General features: G+C 47.0%; 1 protein-coding gene across 2 annotated transcripts in view; it reads left to right on the top strand.

The window, feature by feature from the left end:
- The window catches only part of CPNE2 (copine 2), an 816,058-nt gene that overhangs the window by 155,986 nt on the left and 637,613 nt on the right, over positions 1-22,459 (top strand). Inside the window, exon 1 of one of the 2 annotated variants that reach the window (XM_085639479.1) lies at positions 14,781-14,892. The exons of the other annotated variant lie outside the window; for it this stretch is intronic. Within the exon in view, the coding sequence (XP_085495605.1) occupies positions 14,850-14,892 (43 nt within the window). The 5' untranslated portion in view covers positions 14,781-14,849. Of the gene's footprint in view, positions 1-14,780; positions 14,893-22,459 lie in introns of those variants that run through there. 2 annotated transcript variants of the gene reach the window in all.

Genomic DNA, 22,459 nt, shown 5'->3' on the forward strand with positions numbered 1-22,459 from the left:
GACCTGAAAGTTACAATAAAAAAAACACCCTTAAAATCAGCTGGGCCAGAACCAACCCAACCAACCCTACTGGTTAATAAGATGTCATCCGCGAGGAAAAAAGGAAAACACCTATTACAACCGAGCTAGTCTAATACTCAACTAGTTCCTCATGAGACTCCTCCGGTTCTCTGTGTAATGGAGAAACTCCAGCAAGTATCACCATGCAAGAACAAGTGGCAGGAGAGAGATTAATAACAGACTTGCTGACCACGTTTCGAACGCTCATAGCATGTGTGAGATAGCCGGCATCCGTGGAATTAGGTACATCCTCTTTCTGAGTGAATGATTGCGGACCATGAGTAAGAGAAAAAGCCAGTCCAGGCATCAGAAAGGCGGGATTCCCACAGCCAATGCTGCAGGATATCCCCCTAGCTTCTTTAGCTGTAATAGCGCTGGGCGGGTTGGGCTGACCATCCATTGAGTGATGAGTGTTCCAGGCGCCCACATAGGAGGCCGAAGGAATTAAGTTGCTGTGAAAGAGCCACTTTTTGGGACTCAATAGTTTCCAGGCGCTTGGCAAGGGGGTAAAGTTCAGCTTGTAAAAATGTCTCACATTTCATGATGCAATCCTCCATATCCCATCTCAGCTGTCGTAGACATTGTAATACATTCCTGGTTCGCAGCTAGGCTAGTTTGACTGACAACCTCTTTGGTTTTAATCCAGGTGCCCCATCTAGCCCTCTTTAAAGAACAGCCTGCTGAGGGCTGGCAATGTCAGACGTGGCCTCAGTATTCACACCTGTGCCACGGCTATCTGTGGTATTGGCAGGAGAGCCTAAGGGCAAGCGATTGGCTGATGTGGCTGTAACAGACCTGCACTCACAGAGAGCCTTTGCTCAGTCAAGTCAGTTTCTGTGCTTATAACCCCCACAGCCCTTTCTAACATTCAATCAATGGATGTACATTTTACTGGAGGAGTGAAAACTGTTATGGCACCAGTGATCTTCCTTTTGCTGATGATGAACTCAACTGGGGCAACAATGTACAGCCGCTTCCAAGGCAGAAGAAAAAACAAAGCTACCTTTAGGTAGGAAAACGAAGAGGGAAGGCCCAGCTCAGCCTCCTCCAGGCTATGACGGCTGCAGATGGACCTACTCTTGGCCAGGTCTTTGCCCAGGCACGTGCCAGGCACGTCCTGCTCTGCAGGATGTCCACACATTATCAGCGCATGCTGGCCCCTCCTCTCGGACTGCTGTGGGGCGTAGACCCAACCCAGTGGGAAACAAAATTGTCAGGTAAGTCAGTGCGGGCAGGGAATAGAACGTGAGCGACCCACTCTGCGAGATGAACGCGTGCTTAGTGTGTGCTGGCCCCTCCTCACCTCATGGGCTGCTGGGGGACGTAGTCCCATCCCAGTAGGGAAATGAAATGGCAGGTATGTCAGTGCAGGGAGGGAACAGGAACTTGCAGCCACCCACTCTGCTGGATGCCCATGCACTTATCAGTGCATGCTGGCCCCTCATTGCCTCAGGGGCTGCTGGAGACCATAGTTACAGGGCATGCCAGGTAAGTCAATGCGGGCATGGAACAGACATTTTGCAGTGCCCCGCTCTGCAAAGGCCCCATGCTTATCAGTGATTGCTGGCCCACGCCTCACCTTAGGTGGGAAACGAAATGCTAGGTAAGTCAGTGCGGGCAGGGAACAGGAACCTGCATCTTTTTCATGTAAACATTTTTCCTTTGACAATTTACAACCATCAACGTATATGTAACCATGTTTATAAACTGTGTTAAAAAAACACAACTTTAAGTATATGTTTTTTTTCTCGAAATACATTTGTTGAATACTTACTGAACTTTTCAAGGTATCATTCTTGGTATCCCAAGGAAAACATCTATGGGCTGAGATATTCTTTAAGTGCCTTAATCACTCGAAAAATATGTGTTGGGGCAGAAAACCACAAGCACTGAGTATTAGGATGTGTCTTAATAAGATTATGTTATAGTGAGGAAAAATAATATTTAATATTTAACTACAGATAGACCAAAAGGGTTTGTGGCAGTGTGAGATTCTTAATCTACTAGATAACCAACAACTCTGATCTCTCATTCCACATTAGACTACTAGCCCAGCATACCTGCCACTCATCATACTTTTCGGTCTGACTGGTAAATGAGGTGTTTTATGTAAATGCATAAGGTGGGGGAGGGAGTGCTGACTGATAAACTGTAAGTTGAACTTTGTACTTTAGTACTGGCTCATTCCGTGTATGGGAGTCAAGAACACTTTAGGGTTTGTGCCATGGTCGTAGATTGTCTGTATGATAGGATAGCATCTATATGGTACTTCATGCCATTATTGTAGGATGAACTTTGACCGTGATTGTGTAACTGCAAGTCCTTATGTGGTTGGTAGAATGCGGATTTAGAAAGTGCCTTAGAGCTAAGCATTGGTTGTAGAGTATGAGGTTCAGAGACCTGAACAGAGTGACAATTGAAATCTTATGGAACTGGTCACTTAAGTTATTCCACACTTTTTCTAAGCTCAATTTGAGTAACCAGCTCTTAACATACCTCAGCCAAGGACTTACACCATCTTTATCCAGCGTTTTGACCTCTAACTCAGGCTTTTAAATGGGGAATCTGATATCCCCCCCCCCTCCAGATTGTAGCCTAAAAGATGCGAGTATTTAATGCCGCAATATGTGATGTGTTCTTTAATCCTAAATCAAGCCACATGGGGACAAGTGGTGTACTCTGTGGCATTGATAATATAGCTCTCATGCATTTATTTTCTGTTTTTCCCAGTCCTTTTGTTTAGTCTGTCCCCCACAGTTTTGCACCATAAAAGCAGCTCCAAGGCCCCTAGTGTGACATATTTCTAGCGCAGGGGTGATCGGGCGGTGGATCGAGTGAATCATTTTATGATTGCAGTCTCCACATGCTGGAGGGTCATTTGGTACTTTAGAACCAGAGCAGACCATCATACGTTATTTGATGGCTTTACTCCTAGATAATCAAATTCCTTGACCTGTTCTCGGTTCCATGAACCAATCTTAATTTTCCCTCTAAAGGACATATGGGGACGAAAAGTCATACATTTTGTCTAGAGTCCATTTATTTCTAAGCCAAATAGCTTGCACGCCTTTGTGAACTGGTTTAGAATGTTTTGTAGGTCCATAGGGATTTTTGAAATAAGCAGTGTATCATCTGCAAATAAAAGAGCTGTAATTTGCTGACCTGCCAGTTTGGGGGAATCACCATTACAATCAAACAGCATGCTTATAAGCCCATGATGTAAACCATGTAGGGGCTAGTATGCAGTCTTGACGAACCCCACAGTAGACTGCAATACATTCAGTTAGTTTCCCTTCTCCACCCCATCTTACTTGGGCATAGTTCCCATTGAGCAGACGAGTTACTAAGTTTAACAGCTCCATGGGCATTCCCATTCCTTTTAATGCAGTCCACAGTTTTTCCCTGGGTATCAGGTCAAAAGCTGATTTGAGGTCCACAAACACTACATATAGGTTCCCCTTATTGATTAGAACCTATTTCCATAAACCAGTAAAAAATGAAACACCTGGTCAATGGTACTCGTATAAGCCCTAAAGTCTGCTTGTACGTGTGATAAAATCTGTTCCTCCTCCATCCACACCTGTATTTTTGACAGTACCTGTTTGCAAAAAAAATCTGTGCTGTCTATTAAGCTAATGGGTCTCTAATTGGCTGGGTCCCCTTCATCCCCCTTTTTAGGTCTCGCCTACGCCGCGCGCAAGCGCTGCTAGGAGGGACCTCTTGGCATCGTTCAGGACTTTTGTTCAAACTCATGCATGTTTTGCACTGTTCTCTATTGCCACTCATGCACATATGACGTTTCCCTTGCGGGAGCGAGCAGCGGCACCATCTGTTTGCAATTATCGTGCCTTGCTGCTTGCTCCTGCAAGGTAAAGGCTGTCCATGGACTTCTTCCGGCCGTGCTCCACTTAAATTCCTTTCAGGGTGGGACGCTGCTACGTCATCCTTCTGATCGCACTCATCTTTGACACCGCCGGGCTGGTGTTGCTGCTTGTTTCTTGTGTTGCTTCTTCACCCTCCTACCCTTCCCTTCACAGTACTGCTGCCCCCTTACTCCAGTCGTCGTTGCTGCCTGTACCACTACCTCCTCCTCGCATCTGCTTTCCTGTCCCGCACAATTATAGCGCAAACTTGAACCAAGGGCAATATAGCGCTTCACACGGAAATCGGCTCCCCTTACAAAACTGTTTTTAAGCGCAGTGTAGTTGAGCAGTTTGCACGGAATCACAAGATGCTGCACCTGAGCCAAGATTCTAACCTAGTTACCCAGTTCTACACATCCGCAGCCCTAGCCGCAACGGGTGTGAAAAAAGGATATTTGTCATAAGAAGAAGCACTCCTTGAGCTGTGAATACGTAGTGCTTTCACCTGATATTGTTCGATTACATTAGGCCATTTACAGTGTTCTGCTGTTTGCTTTCCCTCTACCCCCTCCTGAGTGTGCAATGCACTCTTCCTAAAGTAAATGCTTCTGAGGTAATTTCCATCCATCCAAGTCCCGTCGCTCTTTGGAAAGCTCTCATCCCATCTTTAGTCGCAGCTGTTGTCCCTTACTGTGGTCCCAGTCAGGGGTGATGAGAGATGGTTCTCACTGGCACAGACCATTCTCAGAACTTCCAGGGAAGGTTTGTAGCAGCCTCCATTGTCAAAGTCTCTGTGTGTTTGTGCCCCTAGCTCACCCTCAATATTCTCACTCCACCTCAGCCTCCCCGGCGTGCTGAATCCAGATGCCAAAAGGCAGCATGAATAAAAATACATAAACATAAATGTAATAAAACCTCGTCCTTCAAGTTCTTTTTTTTTTTTTGAAAATTTTATTGAACAATAAATCGGTTACAAGCATGGGCCTACAACCACCAGGGCCGGCCGCTAGAATCAGAAAGGATCATACATTTGTTAAGGCAGTAGTCGACTCCTGGGGCCCAGCCCCGTACATGGCTCCGGATAGTCCTAGGGAAGCAGGATACATAGGTTTAACATAAATAACAACTAAAAACAAAAGGCGAGGCATAAGGGCAAAAAGTGTGGGTCAGGCTACATCTGGGGAACTCTACTTCAGACGTCCAAATGGCTATCAAGGGGAAGGAGTACTGATAGGTCGGGGGGGGTCACGGGAGAGGAAGGTCTACACTCGGTTATTCCAAAAGTCGCAAGGAACCGTCAAGGGTCAGGGGGACAAGGCAACATCGGTGTCCATTAGGGGGGGAGTACAGATACCCCCACGATACGCGTTCCATTGCCCCCAGATTCTACCCCATGCCCCCGGTTTACCACGAGCCACATACACAGTCTTCTCCCTGAACATGCACCAGTCCATGTTCTCCTTCCATACGGACACGGTGGGAGGCCGCTTGGAACCCCAAAGCTGCGCTATATCTCTCTTGGCAATCATGTTCCCCAGGGCCGCCCACCGAGTCTGAGCCGCGTTATAATCATTGGGCTCCCATACATTCAGGACACAGCGACGCACCTCCGGCAGCAGCGCAACTCCGGTGACTTGTCCCATGACCACATGGACCCGACGCCAGTATTCCGCCACCTCGCGGCACTCCCAAAGGATATGGAGAAAGGTGGCACAGAGCCCACATCCCCGCTTACAGAGCCCATCTTCAGAAAATCCCATTGAGACCAGACGGGGACCCGTCACATACACCCGGTGGAGAATCTTTAGTTGGACCAGGCGGAGACGGGCTGGAATGGCTACTTCCTTGGGGGACGACAGTGCGGACTGCCAGTCCTCGTCGTCTAATTCCACCCCATCCCCCGTCCACGTCTCCCGAAGGCGCACCAAGAGGTCAGCCCGATTATTAATAAGTTTTTTATAAATTAAAGAGATAGTGCTGTCGGGGACATGACCATCGAGTATGCGGTCCTCGAGGGGCGAAGAGGCAGGGATCTTGGTCCCCTCCCCAAAGACAGAGAGCAGGGCATGCCGAACCTGGGCGTATCGGAAGAACTCTCTTTCCGTGAGTTCGTATTCGCTCTGGAGCGCCGCGAAGGTCTTAACCGCGCCCTTCATCCATAAGTCTCCCACTCTACTAATACCAATCGTGTCCCAACGGTCAAACCCTTTCATTGTCCAGAGGCTTCCCAGTCGGTCGGAGGCAAATAAAGGAGTAGCACATGTTAGTCGCTCACTCCAGCCCATGGCTACATTGGCCGCCTTCCAGAGCCGTACCGCAATCTTAGTAGGGCCCGTCAGGGTCCGTCCAGCCGAGCGGGAGTAAAGCGCCCTGTTATAATTCCCGCCGGGAAGCAAGAATTTATCCATCTCATACGCCGGATTCAAGCCAGGCGCATACGTGGCATGGTTAATGGCCGACAGCTGTGAGGCCCAATAATACCTGCGAATGTCGGGAAGCGCGATGCCCCCGTCGTACCAGGGGAGAGTAAGCTTGGCCAGGGCGATACGCGCCCGTCCGTCCCACACCAGTCTCCTCTGCAGGCTCTCCACCTACCGAAAGTAGGCCACTGGAATGACATCGAAGGAGTTCTGAAGTGCATAGAGGAATCTGGGAAGGGACATCATTTTAAACAGTGCTGCCCGACCCAGCGGGGACAAGGGCAGCCTACACCACCGAGCCGTGTCTTCCCTCAAACGCCGAAGTGGAAGCAGGAGATTTTGCTCATAGCGAGCCACCGGGTCCAACGAGACGTATATCCCCAGGTATTTAAAGCCGGACAGAGATAATTGGATCGGAAGCCGAGGCGGCAAGAGAGGAGGGCCACCGGAGATAGGATAGACACAGGATTTAGACCAGTTAATCGTTAGACCCGAATTTCTCCCATAGGAAGTCAGAACATCAAAGAGAACGTTAAGCGACTGCCGCGGCGAGGTAAGATACAGGAGAATATCGTCCGCATATAGCGAGACCCGATCCTCAAAGCCCGGGGCCCACCGGATCCCCCTGATCGAGGGCTCCCAGCGGAGGCAAGCAGCGAGTGGCTCAAGGGCGAGAGCAAAGAGCAGAGGGGACAACGGGCACCCCTGCCTCGTACCCCTACCGAGAGCGAAGGGCCGAGAGACCCGCCCATTAACCACCACCTGAGCCATGGGTCCCGTGTAGAGAAGCTTCACCCAGCCAAGAAATCCCTCCCCAAAGCCGAATTTGGTCAAGACCGCCCAGAGGAATGGCCACTCGATGGTGTCGAAGGCCATCGTGGCGTCTAAAGAAACCAGCACGGCCGGTTCGGAGAGGTACTCCGCCCTGGCGAGGGCGCCGTGAAGACGCCGCAAGTTAAGGGCGGTGTTGCGATGCGGGATGAAGCCGCATTGATCAGGATGAATCAGATCGCAGATGACGCTCAACAAACGATTGGCAAGGACTTTAGCCAGGATTTTAGGCTCTGCGTTTAGCAGTGAGATAGGCCTGTAGGAGGCACAGCGGTCTCGCGGCTTACCTTCCTTGGGGATCACGACTATCGTGGCCAGTCGCTGGTCGGCGGGAAGGGAACCTGCCTCAAGGGACTCCTGAAACATACGACGGAGGAAGGGCGCGAGTTTATCCGGGCGCAACTTATATAATTCGATAGGTAGACCGTTGGGACCCATAGCCTTGCCCGAGCGAAGGGATCGAATCGCGGTTGCTATTTCATCTACCGACAAGGGGGCGTCCAGCTGCTCACGGTCCTCGACGGACAGGCCGGGCAAAGCAATATCCCTCAGTAGAAGGCAAGAGTCTTCCTCGTCCCTATCAGTCACCGGGGAGTACACGGCCCGGAGGTGGTCGGCGAAACATTCCACAATCTCACCAGGCTCAGTCACACACACTCCATCCGAGACACGCAGCTCCGGGACCACACGATTCACCCTCTCCTTCTTGTCCAGCCACGCAATCAACTTTCCCGCCTTGTCCCCGGCATCATACAATCGACCCTGCTGCTCCCTATACATCGTTTTGGCAGCGTCAGTGACAAGAGACCTGTATTCAAACTGTTTCAAACTGAGGGCATGGAGCCCGTCCGGAGTGACACCCGCCTCCAAGGCCGACTCCAGCCCCGAGATGTCAGTCTCCAGCTTCACCACTGCCTCACTCTTGAGCTTCTTAGCCACCACTATCTGGGAGAGGGCGTGTCCGCGGATTACGGTTTTAAAGGCTTCCCACAGGGACATTGCGGACGACACCGACCCCTCGTTTTCAAGGAAGTATTGGTCCATAGCCTTAACCAGGCTGTCGCGAGTCGTAGGGTCTCGCAGGTACCACGGGTTAATGGGAGCGATCCGCCCTGCAGACCGCGACCCGGTGTCAAAGAGCAGCCACAGCGGGGAATGATCGGAGATACCCCTCGCCAGGTGCCTGACCTCTCGAATTCGACCAGTCTGCGCCGCGGGCATAAGGAAATAGTCTAACCTAGAAAGACTCCCATGCGCCCCAGAGTGAAAGGTGTACTGACATTGGGTCGGATGCATTAATCGCCAACTATCCACCAGGCCGAAGGTCTCCAACAGCCCACCTAGCCATGTCTGGGCAGCGGGGAGGGCCCTGGGTGGGTGACGATCCAGGTCACCCGAAACCACCGAATTAAAGTCCCCGCCCATAAGCAAAAGACTGTCCGGAAGTTCAAGCAGCATTCGACCCAAGTCCGCGAAGGTGGAGTTCTGGAGGCCCTGGGGGACGTAAACTGAGACCAGGGCAAGGGGATGCCCCTCCCACCTCCCAGTCAGACACACATAGCGCCCTCTATCATCTGAGACTACCCTGGTGATCTCCAACGGAAGTGAGGATCGCAGGAGAATGCCCACCCCCCTGGAACCAGTTGTGAAACCAGAGTGAGCCACGAGGCGGTATCCCCCCCTGTTCATTGCATGACAGACATTACCAACCAGATGCGTCTCCTGGGGAAACACCACATCAGGAGTCAGACGACGCAAATACTGCAGTACTACACCCCGTTTGATACGGTCCCCCAACCCATTGACGTTCCATGACATCAGCCTCAACCCGTCCCCCCCCATCCCTTCCAATAGATCAAAGGTCCCCCATCAAGTAGCACAGTTCCCGAAGTTGGACAAAAATCAATACCTCGCCCTGCAAACAAAAAACACACAGCAAAACAACCCCTCCTTCCCCCCAACCCCCCCCAAATCCAACTCCCCCCACCCTGCACCCCTGCGGGCCAAAAAACCCCCCCAACTTGCAGTGTGCCTGTCGCCCAACTAACCCCATTCTACGAAAAGACCCCGGAGGAGGAAAGGGACCCGTCCCCGCCCGCTCCCCACACAGGTCCTAGCAAGACAAAATGAACCAAAGAAGTGCAACCCAGCTGAACAGTGTAAAATAGCAAAATCAAGGACCAAAAGTCACTCCAAAGGGGACCCGTCACCTTCGGCGCCTGCAGAGGGCCCGGGACGGCCAACTCTGTCCGGCAGCGAGTCCAGCCAGTCACTCACGGCCACAGGAGAGTCAAAAAAGGCAGTCCGATCCTCATGTTCCACGCGGAGTTTTGCAGGGTAGAGCATAGAGTACTTTAGGCCCAGTTCACGGAGACGACGCTTCACCCCCTGGAATCCCATCCGCTGTTTCTGGACCAGTTGGGTAAAGTCCGGGTAAAAGTTAATGGATGAGTTCTCATAGCGAACCGGGCCATGGACACGTGAGGCCTGCAGAATCGCATCCCGGTCTCTGTAGTAAAACAGTTTGGCCACGATAGGCCTCGGGGGGGCCCCCGGCCGTGGCCGACCGCCCGGAACTCGATGGGCCCGCTCCACGGCAAAGAACTTACTTAGGCCAGCAGGGGTCAACTGTTGGAGGATGAGTTCCTCGACCAGGAGGTCAACCGGGCGGTTGTCGGAGGACTCCGGTACGCCTATGACACGGATGTTGTTGCGTCGGGCCCGTCCCTCGAAGTCCTCCAGCCGCCGGGCCATCTGATCGTTGACCACCTTGATGTCACCAAGCGCGGCCTGCAGGCCCGACACATCCGCACCAAGGGTGGAGGTCCGCGCATCGAGAGCCTGAACCCTCTCGTTTGTTTTGGAGAGATCCGCCCGAATTAGGGTGACATCAATTGCCACCGTGTCGATTTTACGGGCCAGGGCCTCATATTGCGTGGCGATGGTTTCCCTGATGCCATCAATGGCGCCCATGATGTCCTGTAGGGAAAGCTCCGGAGAGACGGACGTGCCACCACCGGCGGCGTCCGGGGGGGGACCGGCCGCTCCAGGGGAACCTCTGCCCTGAGTGTAGCGGTCCATGTTGTTGGTCTGGACCGATCCCCCGCAGAGGGAGGCCTTAGTCTTACGCCCCTCGGGGCCCCCCTTGCCCCCCATGTAGTCACGGACACCGAGGGGGACCGCCGCTCAAGAGTAGCAGAGGCACCGGCACCGGAGACTAGCGCCTCACCAGAGACCACAATATGGCGGTGCGGGGGGACCCAAGGCGATAGGCACTCTAGTGGCAGGTGGAGACAAAGCCTCGTGCAGAGGCCAAGGAAACACCCCGCCACCTCAAGCGCGTCCGCCGGCCAGCCCCCTGAAGTCCGAAAGTGAAACCGAAAGTGGTCGAGCGGCCCCTGGCACCGCGCTGCAGCCGCTGTTGTTCAATTACGACACGGCTCCACGGTTCACCTTCGCCCCGGGCACCTCCGTCGGGTGGGTCCCAAAAGTTCGAACAACGATAACTCAGGATTCCCAGGTCCGATTCAATTTCTGAAAAGAGATACGTGCTCAGCCGGTCTTCATCTCCCAGATTCCATAAACCACGTCAGGATATTCTCAGGATAAATTCCGAGGAGCAGCAAGGGTCCGGGGAGCCCTGTGCTCACGCGACCATCTTGGATGCGCGCTAGGCTCCTGTCCTTCAAGTTCTTGATCATTTTCTTTAGCAGTTGTTAATTTAATCAAACTTAATTTAAACTGCATTGTAACCACAATTAGGTAAAATGTTTTTACTAAAGTTACTCTCCAATAGCATTCATTAGTAAGCAAAAATGCAGCAAAAACATGTAGTGTTCTGAATTTTCCAAGTTCAAAGACCAACTCCTTCTTCCGAAGTCAGTAAAGTGAGTCCTATTAAATTGACTGACGATGATATTGGTTAGTCACGGTGTTTAGGAGAGGCAGAAGTGCTATTTATTTATATACTTATTATTAAAACGTACATTTATGTGGCTGTCACCAGGTAGCCCTGATTGCTAGGTCTCAATTAAGAGAGGGCTGAACAGCAGCTGCGCTGCTTTACAACAGGGCCAAAAGACATTGGCAAAGCCAAGAGCTCTTGCATAAGCGAGACGAATTGGCTTTGCCAATGCTTGTTTTATATTTGGGGATAATTTCCACACGTTTCCATGTGTTTGGAATTTCGCCCCCCCCCCCCCTCGCTATGATATTTGTGATCCTGTTAATATGTAGCCCTAAACAATAGGTTTTGAGCTATGTAAATCTCCTGGGATTTTATCCAATCCTAGTGCCTTCCCCTTTTTAGGTCTTGCCTACGCAGCGCGCATGCGTTGGGAATGAGGGGGACCTCATGTAATCGATTCCGTTTTTGCCCTAAAAACGTGCACACGTTGCATTGCTTCAAATGGCAACGCGTGCACGTTTGCGATTCCCTTGCGGGAGCGAGTAGCACCATATGATAGCAAATATCACGCTCGCTCCCGCAAGGGAAACGCTGCACGTCCCTGCTCTCGGCCAGCACTCCCCCCACTTGTTTTTTTTGTATTGGAGACTCCAGCAGGCCTCCTCGGGTTTCAGGTTCGTCCACTTTAGATGATTAATTTCACATTCTCCTTTCGAACCATTCTTTCACATTCTCCTTTTGAACCATTCAATTGCGAGCTATGAACAATCTTTCAAGCGTTTTTACACGCAAGTATGTCAAGCAATTCCGCTGCAGAGGGTGAGACGCATCAATTTGTTGCATAATTTTGAGAAATGTTTATGGTGTATAAAGTATGTTTACTACAACATATATTTCGATGGGAGACAACGTGTCTGTTATTGTTGAACAACATTGAGAGATGTTTGTCTTTGAGAAAGTCAAGTTCAATGTGACGATTTTTGGAACCTTTACATTTGTTGTTTAGGCTAAAAAAGGTGTGGCGCGAGCAGACTTGGATGTCAGTTAGGTGTAGCAGGTGCTGCCCCCTCCTTGTTCTTTGCTACCAAGTGTCACTGCCTGTGCTACGCCTGGTGTGGGGGGTAGCGAGGACGCCTCAGAAACATTTAGCGGATTTACAATCCCCTTTTCTTTATAAAGTACACGTCTATTGCCCTTTCTCCAGCCATTCTGCTAAATAGAAAGAGACTTTTGAGAGGCTGAAGGTGGGGAAAGAGGACAAACATGTGACGTCATCGACAAAGGGTGCGCGAGGACCGATGTCCCTTCTGCTAGTCATGGCATTATGGAGAGGACAGGGCGCATGTCAGGCTTAAAGTCACAATTTATACAATACCAACACAATCTAGCTCTCTGCCCGGATAGCAGCCCAAATACAGCAACGCTTTATTAGGATGGCTGGGGACACACGTTTAGCACAGTCTCCCACCTCCCACACCAGTCAAAGCCCTCACGAGAGATACATCATACCCGAGTAACATTTCCTCTGTGGCTGATCCGTGAACTGGCACAGTTGGTGGCTCCCCTGACACTATTGCTTCACGCTTGCAGCACACCTTACCTTCCAGGGCGATTTGGCTCACAACACAGACCGGGCAGACCCGCCCCCCAAAATAGAAACGGTTAATTCGATAGACGCCAGGCGCACCTGCAGATAACACAGGTCTGCACCTAGGGGGCATGCTTTCTCTACACCCGCACGCCTGGAGCCTCTGGGGGATCTCTGGGGCCGAATCAAGAGTGACGTTGAGGTAACACCATCCTCTGCAGTGGATCTGATATCTGAATGGTTGCATACATATTCAGGGCACAAGTCCTAAACAAGCATTGGCATGGCCAATAGTTCTCGCCTTTGGGACCTTATAAGTGTTTAGCCATGCAACAGTAAATGTTATTGCAGTAAGGATACTGTGCTGCATAACTAAATACTTATAAGGTCCCAAAGGAGAGACCTATTGGCTGTGCTAATGCTTGTTGATACTTGTGATTGCTGCAAGGGCTCCATGGTGAATGTGACTGGGATCATACTATCCTGTGCCCAAGCTATGTTTGAGTTGTCCCTTCTACTTGCTTGCGAAAAGCTTTTGGTTTGCACTGAATATAAGTTGTTAAAATTTTGCTTCCAACTATATGACTGTATATGGAAATCATCTTCATTTAAGAGAAGAGGTCAAAAGGACCAACTCTTTGTTTTTTTGTGAGGCCGCCCTGGCCAATCCTCGCCAGTATTCCTCCTTCCAACTTCTCTTGGCTTGTATCTGTGTTTTTTGTATAGCTGTCACCCTTCAACTAAGACTATCCCGACCTTTTACTGCAGATACTAAGTATGCGTTGACTAATTTGCAGTCTTTATTAAACCATTCTGCCTCTTTGTGTCTAACAGTTTTTATCTTATATGTTCGGTAAAAGATACTCCTGATTAAAATAATTAGTTATACAGTTGTGCAAGAATATCCCTATTCATTTGGACCGGAAGCCACTTTCGTCTTCTAGCGTCATTTGTTGTTATAATTGGCAGAACCATTGTACACAAAATTCGTTTACTCGGTATGTACAGATTATTTTTCAGGTCAAAGATCAAAGCATTGTGATCGCTGTCATTTCTGTCAATGACCACCATACCATGCAGATCTGGTGACGAGTTTAGATGAATTAGAATGTGATCCATCCTACGTTTAGCATTTGCCCATTTTAAAGCTATATTTTTCCCCTTTATCTGATTTGGTATATACAGTCATGCACATATTGTCGATTGTGCGGAGGGAGCATAATGAAAGAGAGGTGAAACTTTAAAAAAAAATTATGGTGCCCCTCCCTCAAGTAATGGTCAGAAATAGCATATCATAATCGTTACCTTTGCATATATGGATTAGTCCATGGTGTTTATCCATGTGCATTTGTTATAACAAGTGATATGTAACCAACACCAGGATGCAACAGGGTAAATGTATGCAGCACGGTTAAATCATACTTAAGAACTATTATGGCTATTAAGATAGTTGTATCCCTATTTTAAGTAATTTTTATATATCAACGGGCCAGTAAAAAGTGTCTCTATCATGTCACTTTTGATAAATTGCGGTGATAAATTCGAATTTGACCTTTGCACTGTAGTAATAAATCTGTGATTGTGTTAGTGCAGTCGCTCTAAATATCATGTGTTATTGGGCCACATTTATTGTCCCGAACATGGCTCATATATATTTTGCACAGTTGTAGGTAAAACATTTGGATCACATATGTAAATTTATATGATATCCTTAAATATTTAATTTGTGAACTTGAGGTAAATTCTGGACTTGAATCAGGTGGTCTTTCGATGTATTTGCCTCAGTGCTCTAAGTCTGTAAGAATATTTCATTATCAGACGTTGTGCTTCATAAGATGTGCAAATAGTAGACGTATTTAACGCTACAGTAGCTATCAGGCAAATTTTTACCTTTGACATATAATTAGTCTAAGAAAAAAAAAAGTTGTGTTGACACATGCAGTAATTACCCGCTAAGAGTTATGAAGAGTTTCCATTTAGTAGATTTTGGTCTCTTCTAATTACATGTGTGGTCGGGTCTCCTGTCTGTTTTCCATGATGTCAGGCGCAGTATTTAAAGCCACCTTCTGCTCATCACACGCAAAAGGAAGGTGTTGCTCGAAGGTAGAGCAGCCTGCTGCCTGCAGATCTTAGATATTACTTCTTTTTGTCACCGACCTGTAACTTGACGAACAGCAAAGATGTGCTCCATTTTTGGCATGCAGAAGTCCATAGAAATCGAGGGTGAGTACTGAGCGCGCCAAAATTCCAAGTTTCAGCTTTGAAGAATTTTTTGAATTAATTATTAATAACCAAATGGGATGGCTGCATGTATCTGTAGTGAAGGTAGGTGAAGTGTACTCCCTTACTTTCTTAGTTGGTGATCAAATGCATGTTTGAAACATAAAATAAGAGTGAGTTTTTGTCTACTTATAAAATACGGTAAATATTCATCCAGTCGTAAGTAAGTGGTGTTCCAAGTCACAAACATTTTCTTTAATCAAAAAGTTAGCTCTGTTAAAGGTGATTTGTTTTTTGTGGAATTTATTGTGAGACGTCTTTCTTCTTTGTTCTAAGATGCTATGTCTCAGTTTGACGTATTGTGCAATGCAGTGTTACACTTTCCATGTTCTCCAATGCCGACTTGCAGCTTATATGTCCTGCGGCGAAGGTGCTCTTCGTTATTGGAAGGGATGCACTGGAGACCGATGGACAAGCACTCTGTTTACATCACAAGGCACAAAATCCACGTTTAGATGGACTTGCTGATTTGAAGGTGTTTCCTCAGTACCATAAATGGAGGTTCTAGACGCAAAGTGTAGTATTACCAACTATAGCATACAATATATGAGCACTTAGGGCCATACCTAAAGTTTGGCAGATGGGATACTCTGCCAAAACGTGCCGTAGGCTATAATGTACTTGTAATACGAAGAAGGGATATCCACCACTCTTGTGATGGAGTATTCTGTACCCAAACTCTAAATAATGCGCTTTATGGATCACTAACTAAATTGGAAAAAATACTAACTAGCACATTGGATTGGCAATACTTCAGCAATATATATCTTCTGAAATACTTTCATGCCGTTTTCAGTATAACTCTTCTAGAGACGGTATACTTCTTTAATCAACATGTCATAGTTTAGAAACTGATATGTGCATTTTTGTTGTTGTAGTACAACTGATGTAAATTGAAAGAGTCAAACCCAACTAACCACAGGGTGAAGAATCTAATTTGGAGTGTGAACGACATTTTTGACAATAATTTTAGAGTCAGACATTTTTTAAATAAATGTGATGTTAAACATGAAACAGAATATTGCAACACAGAAGTTTGATCCGTGATGTTGGCATCATAGCTCTGATTCACTTAACCGAAGTCTAAAGCTTGGTCTTTGCAGTGCACGGTGATTCATGCTGGGACATGCGGTAATTCGTAACAGCTCTGTGTGCCCAATTGTGGAAGGTTTTCAAGACAGGACAGCAATCCAAACCAATCACTGGATAAGGCAAAAAAGGACACAATTTGTGAATTCTTATAGATTTTTTATTTTCATTTATGTTTTATGAAGCTGTGTGGCTGTTTGCAGACCAGCTGCAAACAGGTTTAGCCACTTTTCTCAGACAACATTGTAATACAAAATCCCTTGCTTCTTCTCCTGTTTGCTCATGATAGAATGGCTTGGGTATCTATTTCACTTTGTTGGTCCTGACTGAATGGCCTTGCTCCCTTTTCTTGTGTTTGTTTTACTTCTAGAGCATTTAGATTTCACTTTTGTTGTGATTGGTGGAGTGTATCCTTCCCCTGCTGACGCCAGGGACCTATTTATTTCTGTTTTCATTCATCATATTTGATTTAACTCTCCATGAGAGTGCATGTTTTGCTCCTTTCTCTCTCGCTATCCCTCTCTCTTTCTCCTCCCCTACCCCATCCTCCACGATGGAGCATTTGCCTGCATTCTTTCTCCCACTCCCTCACCCCTGTCTCTCCCTCCCCATTTTTCCATCCTTCTGATACCAAGCACTGCTGTTACACAGTGTTGTGCTTTCTTCTTGTTCCCTCACCCATCCCCCGCCTTTCTCACCCTTGCCCCACCACCCTCTCACTCTTACTCCGCCTTTCTCCTGCTGCTTGTTCCTACTGACTTTACTAATGCTGGATGCTCTTAAAATTGTACCGGCATTTGCAAAGCCTTTAGTGGTGGCCAGCCATCGTGGGAAGTGCTTTTTCATTGTTTTAAGATCGGTTGACGTGTTGTGTAACACAATGTGATGCAAAATGGTGTGGCACAATGTGGTGGCCGTCTTGGAAGTATACAAATTTACGCCCAAGATTGCAGAATGTTATCTTTTAAAAAGTCTGCCATATTGTATGTACACAACATGAAGACCTTCTTAGAACTACAGAAATTCCACTTCAAAGATGCTTGGCCACCTCTCTTGGCTTTGCCAATATTGGCTCTATTCAACAAGTATTGGCAAAGCCAATAACGGCAAACATCAATAAGCATGACCTATTTTCTTTGCCGGTGCTTGTTTTATTTATTACTCGAATTGTAAGCTCAAGCAATGTCTAATTCGTAGTTGCAGGTGTTGACCACCTGCCTTTATTTTTGAGAACCATCACAAATGTTTCCTTATCAGACATTGACCCAGAGCAAAGGAGAGAAAGGAGGAACATAAAATAGGACCCCAGTGACATGGAGCGAAATAGATCTTGGGAAAAGCTACATGCAAGAATGAATTCATGTGACAGGGAGTGTAGAGTGGCGAAAAAAGAGGACTGAGGTGCAATCATGTCTGGCTAGGCATCTTCAATGTATGGCAAACATGACATTCAGCTGTGTCTGAGTGATGGCTACTCTTGAGTTGATACTAAAGTTTTGAAAAGTGGCACGCATAGTCACTAGATTATTGAGTTCTCACATGTTTGCCATGTAGGGAGAGCACAGAGACGTGTCCATGGCTGTGGCACAGACAGAATAATTGATATGCTTAATATGTGATTTACTAGTTCCAGCGACAATCACAAGGAAGTTCCTCACTCAAGATGGAAACTATGCACATGTGAGATAAACTTGTAGAAGGCTGTAGAACGTCTTCTTGATGTCTTAAAGTGCAGGATTTGCGGTGTAGCGTAAAGCCTATTGCGATAGAACGTCTGACCTTCTGACCGCCCTTCCTTGAAAACTGAACCCCCTCTTTCTCAACTATCACAACCATCTCCTGGTCTGTTGCCTTAGTGAAATTCATGTTATAAATGGTCTGGTAAGGTCTACTGACACTGCAGAATTGAGTGACGCAAAGAAGTTTCACAGGAAACACTGAAAAATGTGCAGGAAATTTTGCATGCAAGGTTGCCGTCTACTACAAGAAAGCTCCATATGGAGTTGTTAATTCAAAACAAATATGTGCACCCTTCCTACCGGCAAAACATCAGATATCATTATTCAGGGTCTGCAAACATTGTACATATTCTGTGACGGACGCGGCCCACAGATGTGCTGGCAAGATGGAGAGCAGAGCTCGAGAAAGTTATTGTATCTGTGGCTTAGAGGCATGGAAAGGAAGCCTTTTATGGGTGGTTTGGCAGTCCACCCATGATCCGCTAATTTCAAGCTTGAGCTACAGATATGTTATTTTCACAAAAAGTTATCTATGGTACAGCCCTTTGGGTTGGAGAGAATTTTCACAAAACCTACAAAATCTCTTTATTAGACGTTGCATGCATTTTAGATTTCTGGAATGGACACATTCATTCACCTTACAAGGATATACTCCACATCAAAATTTTGCCCTTCCTACAGAGGAAAAAGACCTATTTCTCATCTTCAAGCAGAACCACAGAGATGCAAAGCAAGATGACATGTCACATTCTATGAAATCTAATATTCAATTGGTCAAGGGGCTAGTCGTGTAGCCATAAAATATCAGATTCAGACCAGTAAGTGTCACACACACACTCACTGAAATATCAAGTGTGACTAAGAATGCGGTGGTGGTGCAGTAGAGTGTAAAGATTATGTTAGGATGGATAGCCCCCAAAAGTCAGGAAAGTACAAATGTATGGGCTTCCATGATCCTCTCCATTGAAATAAAGAGAATTCAGATATAGGTGCTAAACCCAGAGAGGTACTTTAGTACCAAACCTCCAGAGGAGCTGGTGGTGTTCCACCTTCATAATCACTTTGAATGGTCTAGGCCAGCGTTTCCCAAACTGTGGGCCGCGGACCCCCAGGGGTCCGTGACACATTCCCAGGGGGTCCGCGAACTGGAGTGCCTTCGAGTCAGCTATTTTTAAATATTACGAAGCATTTAAGCATACAAGCACTGTGAATGACAGCGCAGGGGCGGCAGGACCAAAAAAAAATCGGGCCAATCACCATTTCAGCTTAGGCCGGGGAAGCTGAAGGGTGATTGGCTTATTTTTTCATAGACGCGCACGCTCCCACGGCAGTGCGTCTTCCCTCGCGTCTGCAGCCAGCCCAGGAGCATTTTGCCGCCCATGCCCTGTCTCCGCTTCGCCTCGCTAAATACCTGCATTCCGGCACCTCGGACCACTACTAGAGCACGTGAGTGTTTATTTCTTTATTATTAATTTTAAAAATGTTACATTTACACCTGTTGGGCAAGGCCAGGGGAATTAGGTTGTCGTGTGTAGGCCGGGTGTACCAGTCGCGCAACACCCATTGTACTCCCGTTGTGTGTGTCGGCCCTTAGCTCGGAATGAGACTTCACCCGAGCACTTCAGAGGTATTTAAAAGCCCATTTGCACGTTATTGTGGCCTTACTGTTTCACCCCTTCTAAGAGCCCCGCAGCTGCGCAGGGCTCTTAGAAGGGGCGAAACAGTAAGGCATCAATAACGTGCAAATGGGCTTTTAAATACCTCTGAAGTGCTCGGGTGAAGTCTCATTCCGGGCTGAGGGCCGGCACACACAACGGGAGTACAATGGGTGTTGCGCGACATTTATGTGAGGCCTGGTAATTGCCGGCGGAAAGAAACGCTGCAGTAGGTGCTTCTAATCTAAAAAGCATAAAAAACTTTCAAACACGGACCCAGGAAGCCAGCGGCCGGTGGGCTTTAGGGCGGTGCGACCGGTGCCACCGCACCGGCCGCTGGCTTCCTGGGTCCGTGTTTGAAAGTTTATTATGCTTTTTAGATTAGAAGCACCTGCTGCAGCGTTTCTTTCCGCCGGCAATTACCAGGCCTCACATAAATGTCAAGATAACTCCTGTGATTAATTATCTTCCTGGAGAGAGATCAGCATTTTGTGTAGTTGAGGTTTTGACTTCTGTGAAGTTAGTGCAGAGGGTTAATATGCCTGCTGCAAAGAACGTGTGCCAAGTGATTACAGAGTGCGTATGTACAGATCAGCAGGTTACTGCTTTCAAAAGAAACCTCCTTTTATTACTTGCAATTTATAACTTTAAGAAGCATGGAGCGCCAGGGCCGGCTTTAGGGCGGTGCCACCGGTGCCACCTTTCTGGGGGCGCCGTGCTTGAACGTTTATTACGCTTTTGAAGCACCTGCTGCAGCGTTTCTTTCCCCCGGCAATTACCAGGCTCACATAAAATGTCACAATAACTCCTGTGATTAATTATCGTCCGAGACAGATCAGCATTTTGCATAGTTGAGGTTTTGACTTATGTGAAGTTAGTGCAGAGGGTTAATATGCCTTCTGCAAAGAACGTGTACCAAGTGATTACAGAGTGCGTATGTACAGATCAGCAGGTTACTGCTTTCAAAAGAAACCTCCTTTTGTTACTTGCAATTTATAACTTAAATTCCTAATATAGAATAGTGAGCTATTGACTTTCATCCCAGAACTGCATACACACTGCAAAGAATACATTATTAGAAAATTGATTAATGTTGCAAAAAGGATTAATTTGGCAGAAATCGATTCTTATTATTAAAGAGAACTCCCAACTATGCAGTTTCTTTTTCGACTCTGAGTTTGGGCTTCTCCACACCAAGTACTCTTAAACTATACTGCCTACCAGTATGGATGACATGTGACTCCTACACTTTTAGTCTTTTGGCTTATGTAACATTTCCTATACACTGATTTACACACGTATGATTGATTGTCTCTGCGTAATGTGTGTGTGATGCAAAGTGCTCGAACACCCTGCACTGGTATGAGTGGCGCTATATAACTAATTCAATGCATCTGAGAGAGTGTGGTTATGGAGACTTCGTCACTGTTAAAGGGTGCTAGTGAGAGACTCCCTGGTGGAGGTGGTCATTGGGGGGGCGCCAACAAACATTGTCGCACAGGGCGCCACCAGCACTAAAGCCGGCCTGTTTTAATTTTTTGACATTTAAATTGTAAAAATTGCTTGGGGGTCCCCGGACTCCAGTAGTGATTCAGTGGGGGTCCTCAGGAGTCAAGAGTTTGGGAACCACTGGTCTAGGCTAACCTCAGAGTTCACTGCAAGTGAGACATCCATGGAGAATTGGGAATTTGAGCTAGGAGGCACAGTATAGGAACTTCTTGAAGCCAGTGCACTGGTGTATCCTCCAAAAACAAATTCATAGTCTGCATTGGTTAGCAAATAAAACAAGAGTATGTCCAAGTCACAGGTTAGAATGCTGAACTGCAGGTATAGAAACTGTCACCTAGAGGAAAGATTCCTCCTGAAGCAGACTCATCAACACAAACAAAAACTAACAGGTCCCCCCATAGCCCAGCTTCCTTCAGCATAGAATGAGATCATTATTACTCTATTGTTGATCATTTCTGACTTTTCATTTCATCCATTTTTTATTTGATTCTCACAGACCTTTTCTACTCTTGAATCACAGTCGGATGCAGTCACTGCCCCTATTTAGTGAACTAGTGTGGTGAAAATGGACCATTGCTAAAGGCATCTGTGGAAATGTGACACATGCACAGCAGTGATGTGGCTACACAACACAAGTTCAGCAAACATAACGCAAAGCGACATTTGAGTTTGGATCCCCCTGTGCGTATCATGGTCCATGAGCTGAAACCTATGTCCCACTTTATCACACAGATCCACCAAGCGCAGAGAAAGGCTGTTGATAAGGTTCATGCTAGGTGCACCTAGATAGTAAATGCAGCCCATGGACAACCTTCACACTACATATTTAGTAGACCAACGTGACATGCCCTATGGCCATAATCTTCTTCATGGCCATCTATAGTGTGATAGACTCAGTCATCTGCAAATTTTCTCAGTCATTGCTTGTTGTATTAAGCATGACCTGTGGCTTATGGCCATAGTCAATACTTTGTGAACCCATTAAGTAAGCAAAGCCACACCCTGCAGCAGAAATCCATATTTACAATACAGTATCACCACAGTTCACATCTATTATGATTGTCATATATGAAAGAAATGGATGAAGATGTAGAAAGACTTGCTTAGCCAATGGCATGCCTTTAAAGACATTAGAAAATACAAATAATTGTGAAAACTAGAAACCATTTTTTTTAAAAATTGTATTAATGAAGATTGCAAATATGTCACCCATTATTACATACCCAACATTACTCCTGCACTCACTTTCTCTACCGTATATAAAGTAGGGAGGTTGGACGCAAATTATTATTTACACCTATGGTTCAAAATCTAACTAAGAATAATAACTTGAACTGTTGATACACTATACTGATAATGAATTATTCGATCGTGCCATTTGTGCCAAACATGTCATTACATTTTGCTCACAAGTCCATTTTGTCCAGTTTTATCATTGGTCATTATTTTTCAGCGTCATTGATTACTTCTCAGATAAAGTCCATCGAGACTTGTCAAATGTGTTTTATATGCACTTTT

The sequence above is a fragment of the Triturus cristatus genome, chromosome 12 (genome assembly GCF_964204655.1).
Source record: "Triturus cristatus chromosome 12, aTriCri1.1, whole genome shotgun sequence".
NCBI lineage: Eukaryota > Metazoa > Chordata > Amphibia > Caudata > Salamandridae > Triturus > Triturus cristatus.